The sequence below is a fragment of the Maniola jurtina genome, chromosome 25 (genome assembly GCF_905333055.1).
Source record: "Maniola jurtina chromosome 25, ilManJurt1.1, whole genome shotgun sequence".
Taxonomy (NCBI): Eukaryota; Metazoa; Arthropoda; class Insecta; order Lepidoptera; family Nymphalidae; genus Maniola; species Maniola jurtina.
In genome coordinates, this window is record NC_060053.1 from 1,809,793 (window position 1) to 1,824,971 (window position 15,179).

General features: G+C 33.4%; 2 protein-coding genes and 1 long non-coding RNA gene across 3 annotated transcripts; 2 read left to right on the top strand and 1 right to left on the bottom strand.

Annotated features, from left to right (window-relative positions):
- Positions 1–3,655: 3,655 nt before the first annotated feature.
- On the top strand, positions 3,656–8,612 carry LOC123878211 (23 kDa integral membrane protein-like). The gene is made up of 2 exons (XM_045925334.1): positions 3,656–5,918; positions 8,294–8,612. The coding sequence occupies exon 1, from the start codon at positions 3,904–3,906 to the stop codon at positions 4,690–4,692; it is 789 nt and encodes a 262-aa protein (XP_045781290.1). The 5' UTR covers positions 3,656–3,903; the 3' UTR covers positions 4,693–5,918; positions 8,294–8,612.
- A 357-nt stretch (positions 8,613–8,969) lies between these two features.
- On the bottom strand, positions 8,970–11,869 carry LOC123878214. Its single transcript, XR_006798795.1, has 2 exons — positions 9,341–11,869; positions 8,970–9,290 (listed from the first exon to the last, which is right to left on the bottom strand). It is a non-coding gene; the product is annotated as an uncharacterized LOC123878214 (long non-coding RNA).
- Positions 11,870–11,904: 35 nt separating this feature from the next.
- On the top strand, positions 11,905–14,281 carry LOC123878212 (23 kDa integral membrane protein-like). Its single transcript, XM_045925335.1, has one exon. The coding sequence runs from the start codon at positions 12,367–12,369 to the stop codon at positions 13,129–13,131; it is 765 nt and encodes a 254-aa protein (XP_045781291.1). The 5' UTR covers positions 11,905–12,366; the 3' UTR covers positions 13,132–14,281.
- The last annotated feature ends 898 nt before the right edge of the window (positions 14,282–15,179 follow it).

Consider the following 15,179-nt stretch of genomic DNA (forward strand, 5'->3'; position numbering starts at 1 on the left):
TTTATTAAGACGATCGCAGTCGGGTTTTAGTTTTCAACTTTATCTTGTGTTACGAAGAAACGAGACGGAAAATTGGATCACTTTTAGGTTTCAATTTTTAATAGATATTTTTATTCAATGACACCTAGTGATACTGTTTGGCAGATGAACTTGGTAGCGACAGGTCGAGATGGCGATCGGGGTGGGGACGGCCCGCACACCCGCAATGCTGTATGTCTTGATACACAAGAGCATACAGCGCTGATTTTAGCCAGGACTTATCAAGATACCTAATACCTATACCTATTTATACCTAGTAGGTACCTACCTACTACATAGTGCGTACCTATTTTTAACCCCCGACCCAAAAAGAGGGGTGTTATAAGTTTGACGTGTGTATCTGTGTATCTGTCTGTGGCATCGTAGCGCCTAAACGAATGAACCGATTTTAATTTAGTTTTTTTGTTTGAAAGGTGGCTTGATCGAGAGTGTTCTTAGCTATAATCCAAGCAAATCGGTTCAGCCGTTTGAAAGTTATCAGCTCTTTTCTAGTTACTGTAACCTGCACTTGTCGGGGGTGTTATAAATTTTTAATTTACTCTTGAATTTAAAGTTGATATAAGTACTTACGTGATATGAAGCATACAATTTTGAAAAATCATCTAAAAGTTTCATCATACACTTGTTTTTCTTGGATTTTCACCAGGTTAGGTGTAACAGGAAGGAAAAATTGTTTTTTAAAGTAAGCCTTTGTAAAATTACTATTAGTAATATAAAATGCGGTCAAAATCTAGAACCCTAGTGGTTTTATGGCACGTGATTCTTGATCTTGAAGGTAGCCTAGCTACCTTCTTGGGTAAAATAAATTCGGAAAACAAGGAAAAAAATATTTTGTACATTGAATATATTTTGCATATACTTAACATATATTATTACATTTTGATTTTGAAAATTAAATAAGTATTTCAATCCTCCCTAATTCTTTGATTAGAAAAAGGATCGATTAAAAAAGGCTTAATTCCCCTAAATTAATCAATGCTTCAAAAATTATAACTCAAAATTTATTTATTTCATGTATCTATGCCGGTCTTTTCTAAATTCCATCACAAGGATCTCACCTGGTGGTAAGTGGCAGTCTAAGAGATAAGCGGGATAACTTGGAAAGGGCTTTTTTTAATAGAATTTTAAATAGTAGTAGTTGCATAGTTTTTAAATAGTATAAGAGTACGTAAAACTTATGCTTTATCTAGGACTCTACCACGTTTCAGAAAGAAGATTCCACTGAGAGGAGCCGGCAAGAAACCCAGAAATTCTACACTAAACATGGCCATTAGGTACTTCTGAGACATACTAATTTGAATATTCCGTTGTGGTATCAAATAGAGGTACCCGTTTCGGTGAGTCACACTCAATTAAGGACAACTAATGCCTTTTATCATTTGACACGTGAGACATCTGACGCTGTAAGAAGACTGCGAATCATACTATGTCCTTGACTTTGGTAATCCTTCGCAGTAACATATTATGACGTCATCGTTCAGCGTCCCATTGTTTACTAGAATACCGGCGCCTGCGCAGGTGCGAAAGTTTGGCCGAAGCTTCCGCAGTATCCTTCTCCTGTTAGTGTAGTAGTCCTCATTGCTGAGGATATTGACCCCTTTCCATGAATGATATGTTAGATTTTTAGGGTTCCGTAACCCAAAAGGAAAATGGAACCCTTATAGGGTCACTTTGTTGTCTGTCTTTCGTGTCTGCCAAGAAAACCTATAGGGAACTTCCCGTTGAACTGGAATCATGAAAGGCAGGTAGGTAGGTCTTATACTCGTAGCACAAGTAAAGAAAAATAGCCAAAACCATTTTGTTATATCACAAAAAAATGTGTTCATGATTTAGGTAGTATTTTCAATTTTCAAAGTAAGATAACTTTACCAAGTGGCGGGTATCATATGAAAGGGCTTTACCTGTACATTCTAAAACAGATTCATAATATTTATTTTTATGCATAATAGCTTTTGATTTGTCGTGCAAAATGTCGAGAAAAATACGGAACCCTCTCACTTGGCCGGTGTTTTTCAGATTAGTCCACCACGTTTATCAAGTGCGGATTGGCAGACTTCATACTCCTCTAAGAACATTATGGAGAAATCTCAGATATACAAGTTTCCTCACTGTGTTTTCTTTCGCCGTTATAACTGATATTTAATTGATTAAAACGCACAAAGCTCCGAAAAGTTAGAGGTGCGTTCCCGGGATCGAATCCCAGACCCTCCGAATAAGAGGCTGACTTCTTGACCACTAGACAATCATCATGCATGCCTGAGAGTTCTCCATGTTCTCAAAGGTGTGTGAAGTCTGCCAATCCGCATTGGGCCAGCGTGGCGGACTATGGCCTTAAACCCTTCCCATTCTGAGAGGAGACCCGTACTCAGTAGTGGGGCGGAAATGGGCTGATCAGGTAAATAGGGGTACCTCTATTTCTACATATTATGTACAAGGTATAACCAGAACGCTAGAAACCAATGTATAGCGTACAAAACTCGGGTCAATGCCCCATCCACGACGCGGCATTGATCAGCAGACTATCATCGCTTCGCATATTTTCTAGGATTCAAAACCCGAAGGTTACCAACAGAAGCCCACTTACTAAGACTCCGCTGTCCGTCCGTCCGTCTGTCTGTCAGCGGACTGTATCTCGCGAACCATAATAGGTAGAGGCCTGAAATTTTGACAGAATGTGTATTTCTATTGCCACAATTACAAAAAATACAAAAAAATTCAAAATTGCTGCCATGAAAATTAAAAAAAAAACTAAAAAGTGCTTACTTCTTGTATGGTACGGAATTCTTCCTGTACGATTCCTACACGCACTTGACCGATTTTCTTTTAATATAAAGTGACAAAACAAGGCTTGCAAGCATTTATCTCTCAAAGAGTTGTAAGAGAAGGGGAAAGTGATAACCTACCTATAGCTATAGTTAAACCAAAGACTCATTTCTGTTAAACCTATAAGTTAGCTAGATACTTGCCTAAGTTAGTCACTTGAAAGGCAGACTGCTTGCGACCTCGATTGCTATATAAAGTCTTGTTCCTAATAAGTGCAGTGGACTGGATGCAATTAAGTAGAATAGATACATACATACATAGTCCTTCCTGGTCCCTTAAGTTAGTTACAAATTATAGTTAAGTAATTAATTATATTTATATAAGTATATTAATAATTAAATAAAAAATAGTTAATTACAACTTATAATTAACTAATTTTTATTTAATTACAGTCATGTTGAAAACTTTTCCAAAGACATCTGATGTGTGAAAAGTACGTAAAAATGAAAAGATCTTGAACTGATAATTTTATTTTGTTTCCATGTACTTAAATCAATTTAAATACGTAAAAATTTTATTATTTCGTAATTAAATGATTTAAAAATAAAATCAATGAATTCTGATATTAAATCAAACATTTATTTTTCATTTAATCTCAGAATTAATGTCATTTTCAAGCCATACCTACTACAACTAATATTTTTTTAACTAAATCAATGAATGAAAAAGTTATTTTTTAATTTTAATTAGTTAAGTACTTTTTTGAGCATGGGTTATCTTTTTAAAATCAGAATTACTAAAGCTAACCTATCTTGTTGAGTTTACTTTATTTTATCAAACAGAGTATGGATTCTGAACGGAAAATATTACCGGAACGACGCATCCCATCTGAAATTATCAAAAATGACCACAAACGTAAACAAGTACATGATCCAGACGTCATCTTAACTATTCCATTGATCCTTATGACTCATCATCAGCCTAGGAAGCTAGTAAGGTTTTATAAATACAACACATCGCCTCAACGCCATTCAATTGGATACCGCTGAACGAAACGCGCGCGTGGTTGTAAAATTGATTGTAACCTTCAAACAATTCAAAATGTCGTCACTCAGTGTTTCCAAAGCTGTTCTCTACGTATTGAACACAGTTTTCTTGATACTCGGACTTGCCATTGCTTCGGCGTCCATCTGGTTCTTCTGTGAAGTTCACGACTTCACTAAATTAAGGAATAGCAACCATTACTTGCTGGATTACACCGTGTATTGGCCTCAAGCGATACCATGGGTCTTCTTCATAGTGGCACTTCTCATCATTGGAGTGTCTGTATGCGGATTTACCAGTGCAAGAAAGAAGAGCAAAGGATTACTGACCATGTATGTAACAGCGATGTCTATAGTAATTGTTTTACTTATCGCCGCTGCAGTGATTGCTTTGGTATTCGCCGACAACAAGTCCACGGATGACTTCGTTAAAGACACAGTTTGGGATGTTTACTTCCAAGCGAAGAATGATAATGAAGTCGCGACCGCTTTTGGAGTTATTGAGAGGAAACTACATTGCTGTGGAGCTGACAGTCCTAGGGACTACAAAAATTGGAAAGCTGAATTCCCAATGTCGTGCTGTGATGTTTTTTACCGTGGCTGGTTGGACCCGTATGCCATTGATTGCGCGTTCACAAATAAATTGGCGAATGAAAGACATGGATGTTCAACAGTAGCAGCTCAATACGCGAGAATTGCCATCAAGGTCTTGTCTGGGGCCGCCATTTTTACAGCTATGATTGGTATAATAGCTGTTGTGTTCGCCGTAGCTATGTATAAAAGTCTGAAGATCAGGAATCGACCACCGCCCACGCACGAATCGGAAAGCAAAAAAGTTCTGTTGTAAATTTTGAGGACATTTTTTCTCTGTAAGTGATTTTTTTAACTTTGTGGTCGTAGAACAAGATTGATTTGAGGTGAGATTGCATTTTGTTTCGAATTTGCTTTATATTTCGAAATTCATTTCGAATTTGAATTAAATAATAATTTCATTCATATATTCATTGAAATAATAAAGAAATTAAATTTTTAAATTAAATTTAAAAATTGATAATTTCAATTCAGTTTTTTGTATTTCGAAATGTAATTTCAATTTCAATAATAAAATCATTTATTATGATTGAAAATGCACTCACTTATGATATCTTTTGTCATATTAGCTACCCGAGGGGAAGCTATTAATTTATGTAGAGGAAAAGAGACAGAGCAATAGCGTACATAGCTCTGTCCTGTTCTGACGACTGAGACGGAATATAGTTAATTTGCTACGTGATTCGTCATGCAGGTATATACCTAGTTATTACGTCATAGTTTTCTTTAGGTTCAGTTCTTAGCATCAATCCATATTTAGAGATTAGCTGTTGATTTTTGACTCGACTTCAATTAAAGAGGTTATCCTTATCACCTATTTCAAAATACAAGCTAACGCATTATTTTAATCCAACAGTAAACATTTAACATTTTTCTAATATTGCTTAATTCAATTATTTGATTAATATCAGTATTTAGCTATTTTACTTTTTGACACAATGCTAAGAATTAACCTTATCAATTAGGTTAACAAGAAAATTGTAAGGAAAACTTCGTACTCGCTAAATACTAGTATTCCTTTGTGCTACTTATTTATTAATAGCTTAGCTTGAGTTGAGTAACGCACTCGTATGTGTTGAAACTTTTGTGATTATATAAGTTAAGGCTATGGCTGTCACGGCCTACTTAGAAAAGGTTAACAACTTTTATGAGTACCAAAAAGTTTGACTAAACATAACAAATCTTTGAGTAAAACTTTGTTTTTACGTTAGTGTTTTAAGATTAATTTATAAGTTGTAACTTTAAACGGTATTAAGATTATTGAAATAGATATAGATCACAGATCATATTATTTTATGAATGAAATTCAGTCATTCGACAATTCTACATGTCAGAGTTTATGAGTCTCATTTGGAACAAGTTTGACTGGAAATTAAACTTTGTTAAGTTCCCTAATTTTCTTTTCGATTTCGTGAATGATAAATTGTCTTTGTTCTACAATTGAAATAGACAACAACTCATCTGAAATCTACACTAGAGGCAGTGGCGGTCTTAGGGGGTGGCGAACGGGGCAATCGCCCGGGGCCTCGCTCTTGCAGGGGCCTCGCGCAACAACCCAAGCAAATTATAAAAAATATACATTTTTTAAACATATTTTTTAATTAAAACTTTTGATTCTGATCTTTAATTACTTATTAAGGTTATTAAATAACGGTAAATTAAAATAAAGTTAGTTAACTAATTCATCGCTCGGGCAATCCCCGTATTTTATTTCGTTCGTCAGTTCTTGTCACCTTAGAATTATTTTGCTTGTAGTATGAGTTACAAAATTGTTACTGGTAAGGTTTTGGGGGTTCAAACTCCCAGACAAAGAAAGCTTAAAATAGACTAATTCTCGAATTCCTTCAGGCTTAAAATGTTGAATTCGTAAAATGTTGAATTTGCAAAATGTTGAATTTCGGAGTTGCTAAATGTTAAATCCCAAAATGTTGGATTCGCAAAATGTTGAATTTGAATTCCCAAAATTAAATGTTGAATCTTAAAAGTAAGCTTTTAATTCGCATATGCTTATATGTAATTCATTCACAAAAAAAAACCGGCCAATTGTGAGTCGGACTCGCGCACCGAGGCGAGGGTTCCATACTCGGGTATTTTTTTCTGACATTTTGCACGATAAATCAAATATTTCAACATTCACACAACAAATTCAACATTATAAGAATTCAACATTTTAGGAATTCAACATTTTGGACCTGAAGGCTCGAATTTACCATTCTCTTATTTAAATATATCGAAAATTTTGCGCTCGCTTCGCTCGCGCTTTTATATTGTATTAGTTGATGCCAGAAACTTCGTTCCCATCGATTCGGGTTTTAAAAAACGTTGTGGAAACTCGGGATAAAGTATCTGTGCGCAAGCTATCTCTGAATTATACCAAATTTTAGCTAAGAAGATGGGCCCTGAAAAGGACTTTGGCTAATATTAATATGGTTTTTTTTGTAAATAATATATCAAAAATTTCGCGCTCGCTTCGCTCGCGCTTTTATTGTATATTATTTGATACCCGGAAATTAATCCACATGGTAAGTTTTTGAAAATCCCCCTAGGAACTCTTTGTCTTTCCGGGAAAAAAACATGAGAAAAGTAGAGTGAAGTGCCTTGAAACATAAAATTTTGTTATGGCTGAGCTCGTTTATATTTCTCTTTTTTATCTGTATTAAACAAAAAAGTTGCGCTCGCTACATATCTTTCAATTTTATTGAATACTAGTTGACCGGCCCCAGCTTCGCACAGGGAGCCTATCTATTCCATAGACAAAATATGGGTGGTATTATGGAACAGGTAGACTCCCCGTGCGAAGCCGGGGCGGGTCAACTAGTTATGACTAAGAGTCTACTTTCTACTAAGCTATTATACTGATCGCGATCGTTATGCTGTTACCCGTTGAGGAGTTCCAGCCTCTATTTCCGAAACTGTTCATCAGATCTTCACCAACCTTACATGGTACCAACCTGACAGTACTATACCTTTGTAAAAAAAAGAACTGTGAAGATCGGTTTAAATTTGACGGAGTTATTGAGTAAAATCGATAAAAAGTTTGATCCTGTATCTCGAAGAATCCTTAATTTTTTTGGAATGAAAACTACCCTATATATTAACTCGGAGCACTTTCAGTGCACCTTTCATTTAAATCCGTTCAGTAGTTTTCGCATGATGCGCGTACAGACAGACTGACAGATAGACAGACAGACAAAAATTCTAAAAAAAATTGTTTTGGGATCTATATCGATAATAATACTTTCTGCGATTAAAATTTTCAAAATATATGAAATGTACAGAAATCGTCCAGTTACAGTTTTATTCTAAGTATTCAAGATTACGTTCTAGTATTGAGTGAGCTGGAAATGTGTAAATTAAAGTATTTGAAGTATTGAGTAAGGTAAAAGTAAAAAAAACTGTGTGAAACTTAAAAATTATTTCTGACTGTTTGTGCGAAACAAAACAAGATTCACGAAATGAGTTCGCGTGATCGTGATGCCGGCAGAAAAATTGAGTCAGGTAGTTCAAAAAGGAAACGAGGTATCAAAAGAAAGCAGATAAATCTACGTGGATCTTTCGTCTTATCATTCGTTAGATTATTGCGCTTTAATTAAAGATTTTAGTCTTAGGAAAAGCCACTTATATCAATTTTAAAATTTATCATCTCTGTATTTGTTAATTTTGTAAATCTTTTAATGTAAAATATTTTAAAACTCTATTTATTTGTATAACTTTAGCATTTCTCCTCAAACATGAAAAATACCTAAACAAACAAACAGACCTACTTTCGCATCACATACTTTTCACGAAGAACAAACTAGGGCCTCGCAAGACCTGCCGCCCGGAGCCTCGCAATGGCTAAGACCGCCTCTGACTAGAGGTCAACTTTTGAGATATGATATGAACGCGCGAAGTTCTCTACCTTTCTTGTTCAAAGAAAACGAGTAACTGCGCAATATTTCAAAGCAAATACGTCGAGAAAATGCTTTTAGTAAACCTTACATGTCGCTAACATGACGCGAAATGTTAAGTGTGGATACACATTATTTTATTGCCACGTTACATAAAAAAATACTTATGTCAAATTTTATACTGAAGATTATTTGCTTTTTATGGAGACCTAGGCACTAGTATTCTTTTTGATAAGTTGTATTATTTGCGATGTAATTCAGAATCCGGTTGCATATAAGTTTTTGAGAAATTAATTCGATTAAGATGGTAAAATGTGGATAATACCATACGTTTGGAAAGTTGATATATTACTGAGAAAGATAAAGCAATTAAATTTTATCGAGTTACATAAGTAAATTGAGTTTTCTGAATCAGAAACATCAACAAAGAATCACGTTTTAGCAATTAATGGAATTTTTATGACTCTAGTCGTTTGAAGTAGGTATCAGTATTTTATATTTAAGTAGGTATTCTCTAATACATTGCTAAGGATAAAAGTTATAACTTTTCATGACGTTAATAATAATATGATTGTCTCAGTTTTTTTCTTAGTTACAAGAACATGACAATAGCCATTTCAATTGAGATTTTTTTACACGTGGCGTCGCATTTTAATAATGTGTGTTTACACTTAGGTACATAAAATAATAAAAAAGTAATATTATAAATGTACATAATTGTAGCAACTTTTAACATTTATAATGATGCCGAACCTTGAATATAAAATAATTCATTACTATAATTTAAATGTAAATTAGTATACATAGACTACCTAAGTAGTATTTTGTTTGTAAGATTTAGGCATTCAAATTACCGCCAACGATCTAAATTCAAGAGTTCTGCCGTTCCAAATTTAATTTTACTTCTTATTTGATCAAAAGTGCTTATTAGTTGCTTATTACACCGTCAACTACTTTTGTGTGCCTTTAGATCAAAACCATCGCATTTATTACAATGAAAGCGGAACGCAGAACTCTGAACTCGATATTTTAGAGTGTTGGCTGTGAGATTTACACCTATTTACAGAAAGGATAAATAACTGTTCTCAATATTATTCGATAAGTAATCGTTAACCACCGTGAAACACAGTGGTCTGTGACTAAGTAAAGAATTATCAAAACTAGGGCATGCGGTTTAAGCGTACAGCCGTTTTAACTTTATGTTAATTTTTAATGTTAGGTGATAAAATTAATAGCTAAGCCTTCAGTTAGTTCAAAGTTTGAACTAAATAAACTCATTTGAGTTTGAGAGTATCCGTCCTTGTGAAATGTTTATATCCAAATATTTATTTAATAGAGCCTTTGCAAGCAGAATGCACTTCGTCAAAATCAGGTTTTTACACAACTCAAGTCACAATTTTTTTACATAAACATGTATCATTTATATTCTATGCTCTTAGAAATAACTTTTAAGAGTCTAAATTTGTATTTTCTTAGCCTCTATTTCGGAAAAGTTAATACGTATATCCAGGCACAATAAAAAGTTATTGTCACCGTATTGTGTCGATAAGACTTTATTAATTTCCAATATTTGAGCTTTAATATTAGAAAGATACTAGATATTCGTTGCTATCTTCCTAATATTAAAATGGTTTTCAATTCTAAATGTATTTGAAATTGAAATTAGAAATTCTGTGGAAATTGTACCTAATTCAATTTGAAATTACATTTCAAATGAAACTGGACTTATAAGTTCAGAATACTTTTTATTGAAAATCAATTGAAATATTTTTATAAAAAATTAAATTATTTTAGGAGTCTAAAATTAGATTAAGTTAGTTTGTAAGTTACTTGTATAGACTGTATATAATTAATTAATTTTAGTATTTTGTTGTGTGTCTGTTTGTGAGTTGAAAATTGGGAATATTTTTCTGTACTTCTAAGATTATTTTTGTATAATAATATATTTATATTGTCATGAATATCAGTAGATGTCGCTATAAGACTTATAAAAAGGTACCTATATGAATTTATATTTTCTTTTTACTGCATAATAGTAGCGGTAGATACATAATATTGGCAATACGTGCCACATGTTGAAAACGTGTTAGAAATTCTTAGTTTGTTTTAACTTTTCATATTCTGTTTTTGTTATTTGAATTCTTTGGTGTTCTGGGTTTTAGTAATTGAATGGACGGAATTTGCATAGTATGCATGTCTTAAGTATTTTTTCAATCTTCATTATTAAGAATTCAATTAATGTTGTATCCAAGTTAGAATATTTACTATTTTTTTTACCATTTCAAACCAAATAATGCCGAAACGGTATCAGCTTTAAGATAAAATAGGAATATAAGTACCTAAGTAATTTTATTTTATATAGTTTGCTGATAATTTAATTTTATATCTGTGTAAGAAATATGTATATTTATATTTTTCTGTTGATGATGCATTTTGAGTTCAAAATAATTATAATTTACAAATCTATCAAACATCTTTTACTTGTCAATGTCGTACGTTTCTAATTGAGTTATAATTACATTTCCTATTACCGCTCTCTATCAATTAACTGTTGTTGGATGATTAATTGTTTTTGAATAGTGGTTTTTGCTTTCTGATTTTTGATAAGAATAACTAATTTTAAATTCTTTAGTTTCAAATCGATTTTGAATTAGGATTTCTTTTCCAAATCAGACATAAATTTCTTTTTATATACAACCATCTACCAACAAAAATAGATAAGGCTTGTAAGTTCTAAAGTTAAGAAAACCTAAATATTTTCTTTAGTTTAGAAACTAAATGGTACTATTCGCGCAATATTTTGATCTAGGTTAGGGCATTCCATGTCAGATTACCTACTATCAGGTGCCATTATAGCGGCCAAAACCTGTCTTTAACGACAACTAGCTTTTATGCGTAGTAAAGCTACGCATTTTGATACTGCCAATGGAGCATCGAGGAAAGTGATTGGTCTTCAAGGCCTCCGAAAGCAAAAGTTGGTAGGTGCCTCCAAGAATGTTTGGTGTTTTTACGTAATATTACCTTCGCAGCGATGGCATCAGTAGACGAAGTATGTCATATAAACTGGCTTGGTTGTACTATGTTAGTTAAATCACGTAGGCGAGATTTTGGGACTCTGTGTGACGGATGCGACACGACGTGACTTGAATTCGACTGCGACGATATGACAATTATTACGTATTACTATCAATCTCTGAACTGATTTTAGATACACACAAAGATAATATAATTATGGTAAAAACGTAATTGTCAAGTAGTTTGGTTTTAAAGCGTAATGTTATTATCTTTCTGCTTGTTAATTATGTTGCTATGACTGTCAATGAATAAAGAAATATATAAACTGTAAAATTAGTCTAGTTGACAGTTTGGTAGAGACATACATATACAGATATTGTTATAGGTTTCAGCCAGATTGTGCATTATTATGACCTTTATTTTAACTTACAAGACTTCCTAAATGATAAGCATGATCAAAAAATAAAAATTACGTCCACAAATTGTCTAAAAGTCTGCTAGAGATATTTACCAAAATTTTGCCAATTACGTATGGTATAAATAACGATGGTTTCATTCATTAGACTTTTTAAATGATAAGTGTTGTTTTATCAGCTTTTTTGCGTTTTAAGTTAGTATAAAATTCCGTTCACAAATCGTTTTGAATCACTTTTATGAGTGTAGTAAATGCATTGCTTTCTCGTGAACTGTATGAAACATGAGAAATCTGTAGTAATATTTATTACTAAGAAAAATCTATAAAGAATTTCCGTTGTGCACCAAAAATATGTGTCATATCTGTGTATCAAACGACAGGAAGTCATAACTGTAACCCAGAATAAATAATTGACTGTAATCAAGAAATCTGAGTCACCACTCTCTATGCAAATATATCGTGAAGTGTTATCGTGTCGTAAGGTGTAAAACCACTCGATCTTGAGGTCCGTTCGCGAGTTTATAAAACTACTCGCGCACATGCAACGTTTCTCACTCTATCGTTAACGATCATTCACGCCGGTCGATAATTTGAAACGCGAAAAATAAAAATGGCGAAAGAAGACCTTCTAAAAGGTGTTCTGTATGTTATGAACATAATATACGCGGTGTTCGGATTAGTGACAGCGGCTACAGGAATCTGGTTTTTCGTGCAACTTTCCGAATTCGTTGCATTGAGAAACAGTAACCACTATTTACTGGATTATAGGGTTTACTGGCCTCAAGTTGCACCATGGCTGTTTATCCTTCTCGGATTATTTGTGATCATGGTATCTTTCTGTGGATGGTGCGGTGCTAACAAAGAAAGCAGAGGACTCTTGGGGATGTACGGACTTTTCATGATTCTAATTGTCATTGGACAACTGCTTGCGGCAACTTTGATCTTCGTTTTCGTCGATGGAGAAGACACTGATAAATTCATAAAGGACACAGTTTATGATGGATACTACAATTCTCAATCCAACCCGGATGTCTTCAAAGCTTTTGGGAAAATTGAAAGGAAACTAAGATGCTGTGGTGCTAATGACGCTCGAGATTACAGAAGCTGGAGAAATGATCTTCCCTTGACCTGTTGTTTGGATAGTTATTACAGAGCAACCTGTGACTTTACTGACAAGGAAGCCAATGAAAGATTAGGATGTGCTAAAGTGGCAGCAGTTTACACCAAGATTATCAGTTCTTCTGTTGCTGGTGCTTCGTTACTTATATCTCTAGTTGAGATAACTGGTGTTATTATAGCTTGGAAACTCTTCAATTCTTTGAGAGAAGTGGAACATTATATAACGGAGAGAAAAGAGGGTGAAACTGAGTGTTAAATAAAGGTGACGATAAAGGTAAAAGATAAACAGATTTTATTTGATGGGTTTAACATAAACTGCCATAGTTTTCGTATTTAGCGCGTTCCCATCTTAGATTGCCTCGTTATCGGCGAGGTTGCAGTCGAAATTGTCGTTGAATAAAAAAATTTGGTTGTTTAAATCATGTTGGATGCATACTCGTATGTGTGGTGTTTTGCAATAGTTTAGTATAGTACTATTGAACAATCGATTGTATGCTCGACTCAACGGTTGAACGGTTTATATTCGACTCATTGAATCTATTGTAAGTTGAATTGCCTAGCGTGCGAACTCTCCCATTTCCTAATATTTTTTTGGAACTACTCTGTGGTTATTTCATACCATAAGTCAAGTCTAAAGTTCATTATAAAATTGTTTTCCATTAAGTAAGGAATTCCAATTATAATACTTGTTATTAAATGACGTCATTATCGATTCAATATGGCCGACAACAAGCGCCGTTTAACATAGCATTGCGTAATTGCACACGCAATTATTAATAGATAATAATTGCTAAACAACAATAATATTAATAATAGTTAAATTCTCCATCTTTTATTTTTTTCTGGGGAGAGGTTCTTTTTGATTAATTTTGAGTCAGCTTACAATTAATTTGGTGCTTTATTTTCGTTACCTTTAGCCAAATTTTACCACCGATTTTCGTACGTTAAAACGCCTACACGTGAGCATTAAAGAATCGATTTTAAGTTTAAAGCAATAAGAGTTATATTGCCTTAATGAGTAGGTTATACCGATTTTCCCGCCACGACACGAAGTCGAAGCCTGAACAATTTTCATAGTCCTTAGAAAGTTTTTTACTTTATCATGGCATAGCATTTTGTATTTCGAGAATAAAATTCGTTTCCTTTTAAGAAGGAAGTTTGGAAAATTTTATTCTCTTTTATAATTAAGTTTAGTTTCAGAACATTCCAAAATATTCCATTTTTCTATAAAACTAATTAACGCGTTACCATTCGTGTCATTTTATTATTATTTTATTTTATGCGTGTATATTTTGCTGTTTTAATAATAATTATATTTTAATTAAGTGGTATATTATCTCAAATACTTTATTTACAATTTACATTTAAGTTTTGATGAATCTTATTTTTCATGTTTTAGCTATTAATAATAAGTGTTGGATAACGATCGGAATTCAGTATTTATATAGTTTATATTAATTTAAGTATATAAATTGTAAACAATTTAACAAATTTTTTAACACAGACTAAAAATTCTGACTGAGTTATGACAGCTCAATAATATTGACTTGACAGATTTCGATGTAATTTTGGCAGCTACAGTATTCGCCACACCCGGGTCAAAGATCTAATCATTTAACGCCTAGGCATCGTCTTAATCATTAATTTCCTCCTTTGTCCGTGAATCATTACCTGAACTGACTGACTCATTTGTAACTCAATTGTAGAATGTCTCATGACCTCGAATGATCCCCCCTCCCCTACCACATGTTTTGTTGTTTCGTTGAGGATCATTGCGTAACTTTGAATGGTTACAACTTACAACCTTAAGGTTGTAGTAGGTACTTGAATACTATGAGAAAAATTTGACCTCGGCACTATTAGATATAGGCCCCTAATTCGATTTCACTTCACAGATTTGACCTATGCGTGAACCGTGGCTTTGTCTGAGATTGGTAGCTTCAATTTTTGCTTTTGTGTGTCATATTTTATTTACATTTTTATCAAACAATGTAAAAAAGAAGTAGACACGTTAGAAAAGACTTACAAATTAGAACTACCGCATTTGGTTCACATTTGTAGAGCGCTATCTCTCCTTATCTCGTGTGCTTTGTATTTTCTGTCTTACTCACAAACGAGAACGTATTTTGAGCGCCATGTAATATGAACGTAACATATCTGTAGTATAGTAATATCATTGTTTTACCTAAAAAAGATACGCTCATTCGTTCATGTACACTTTTAATCTCGCTATGTAAACAATTTTTAATACTCTTTTTTTAATAACATTTTGTATTTACATATTTTTTTTCTATTATTTTACAC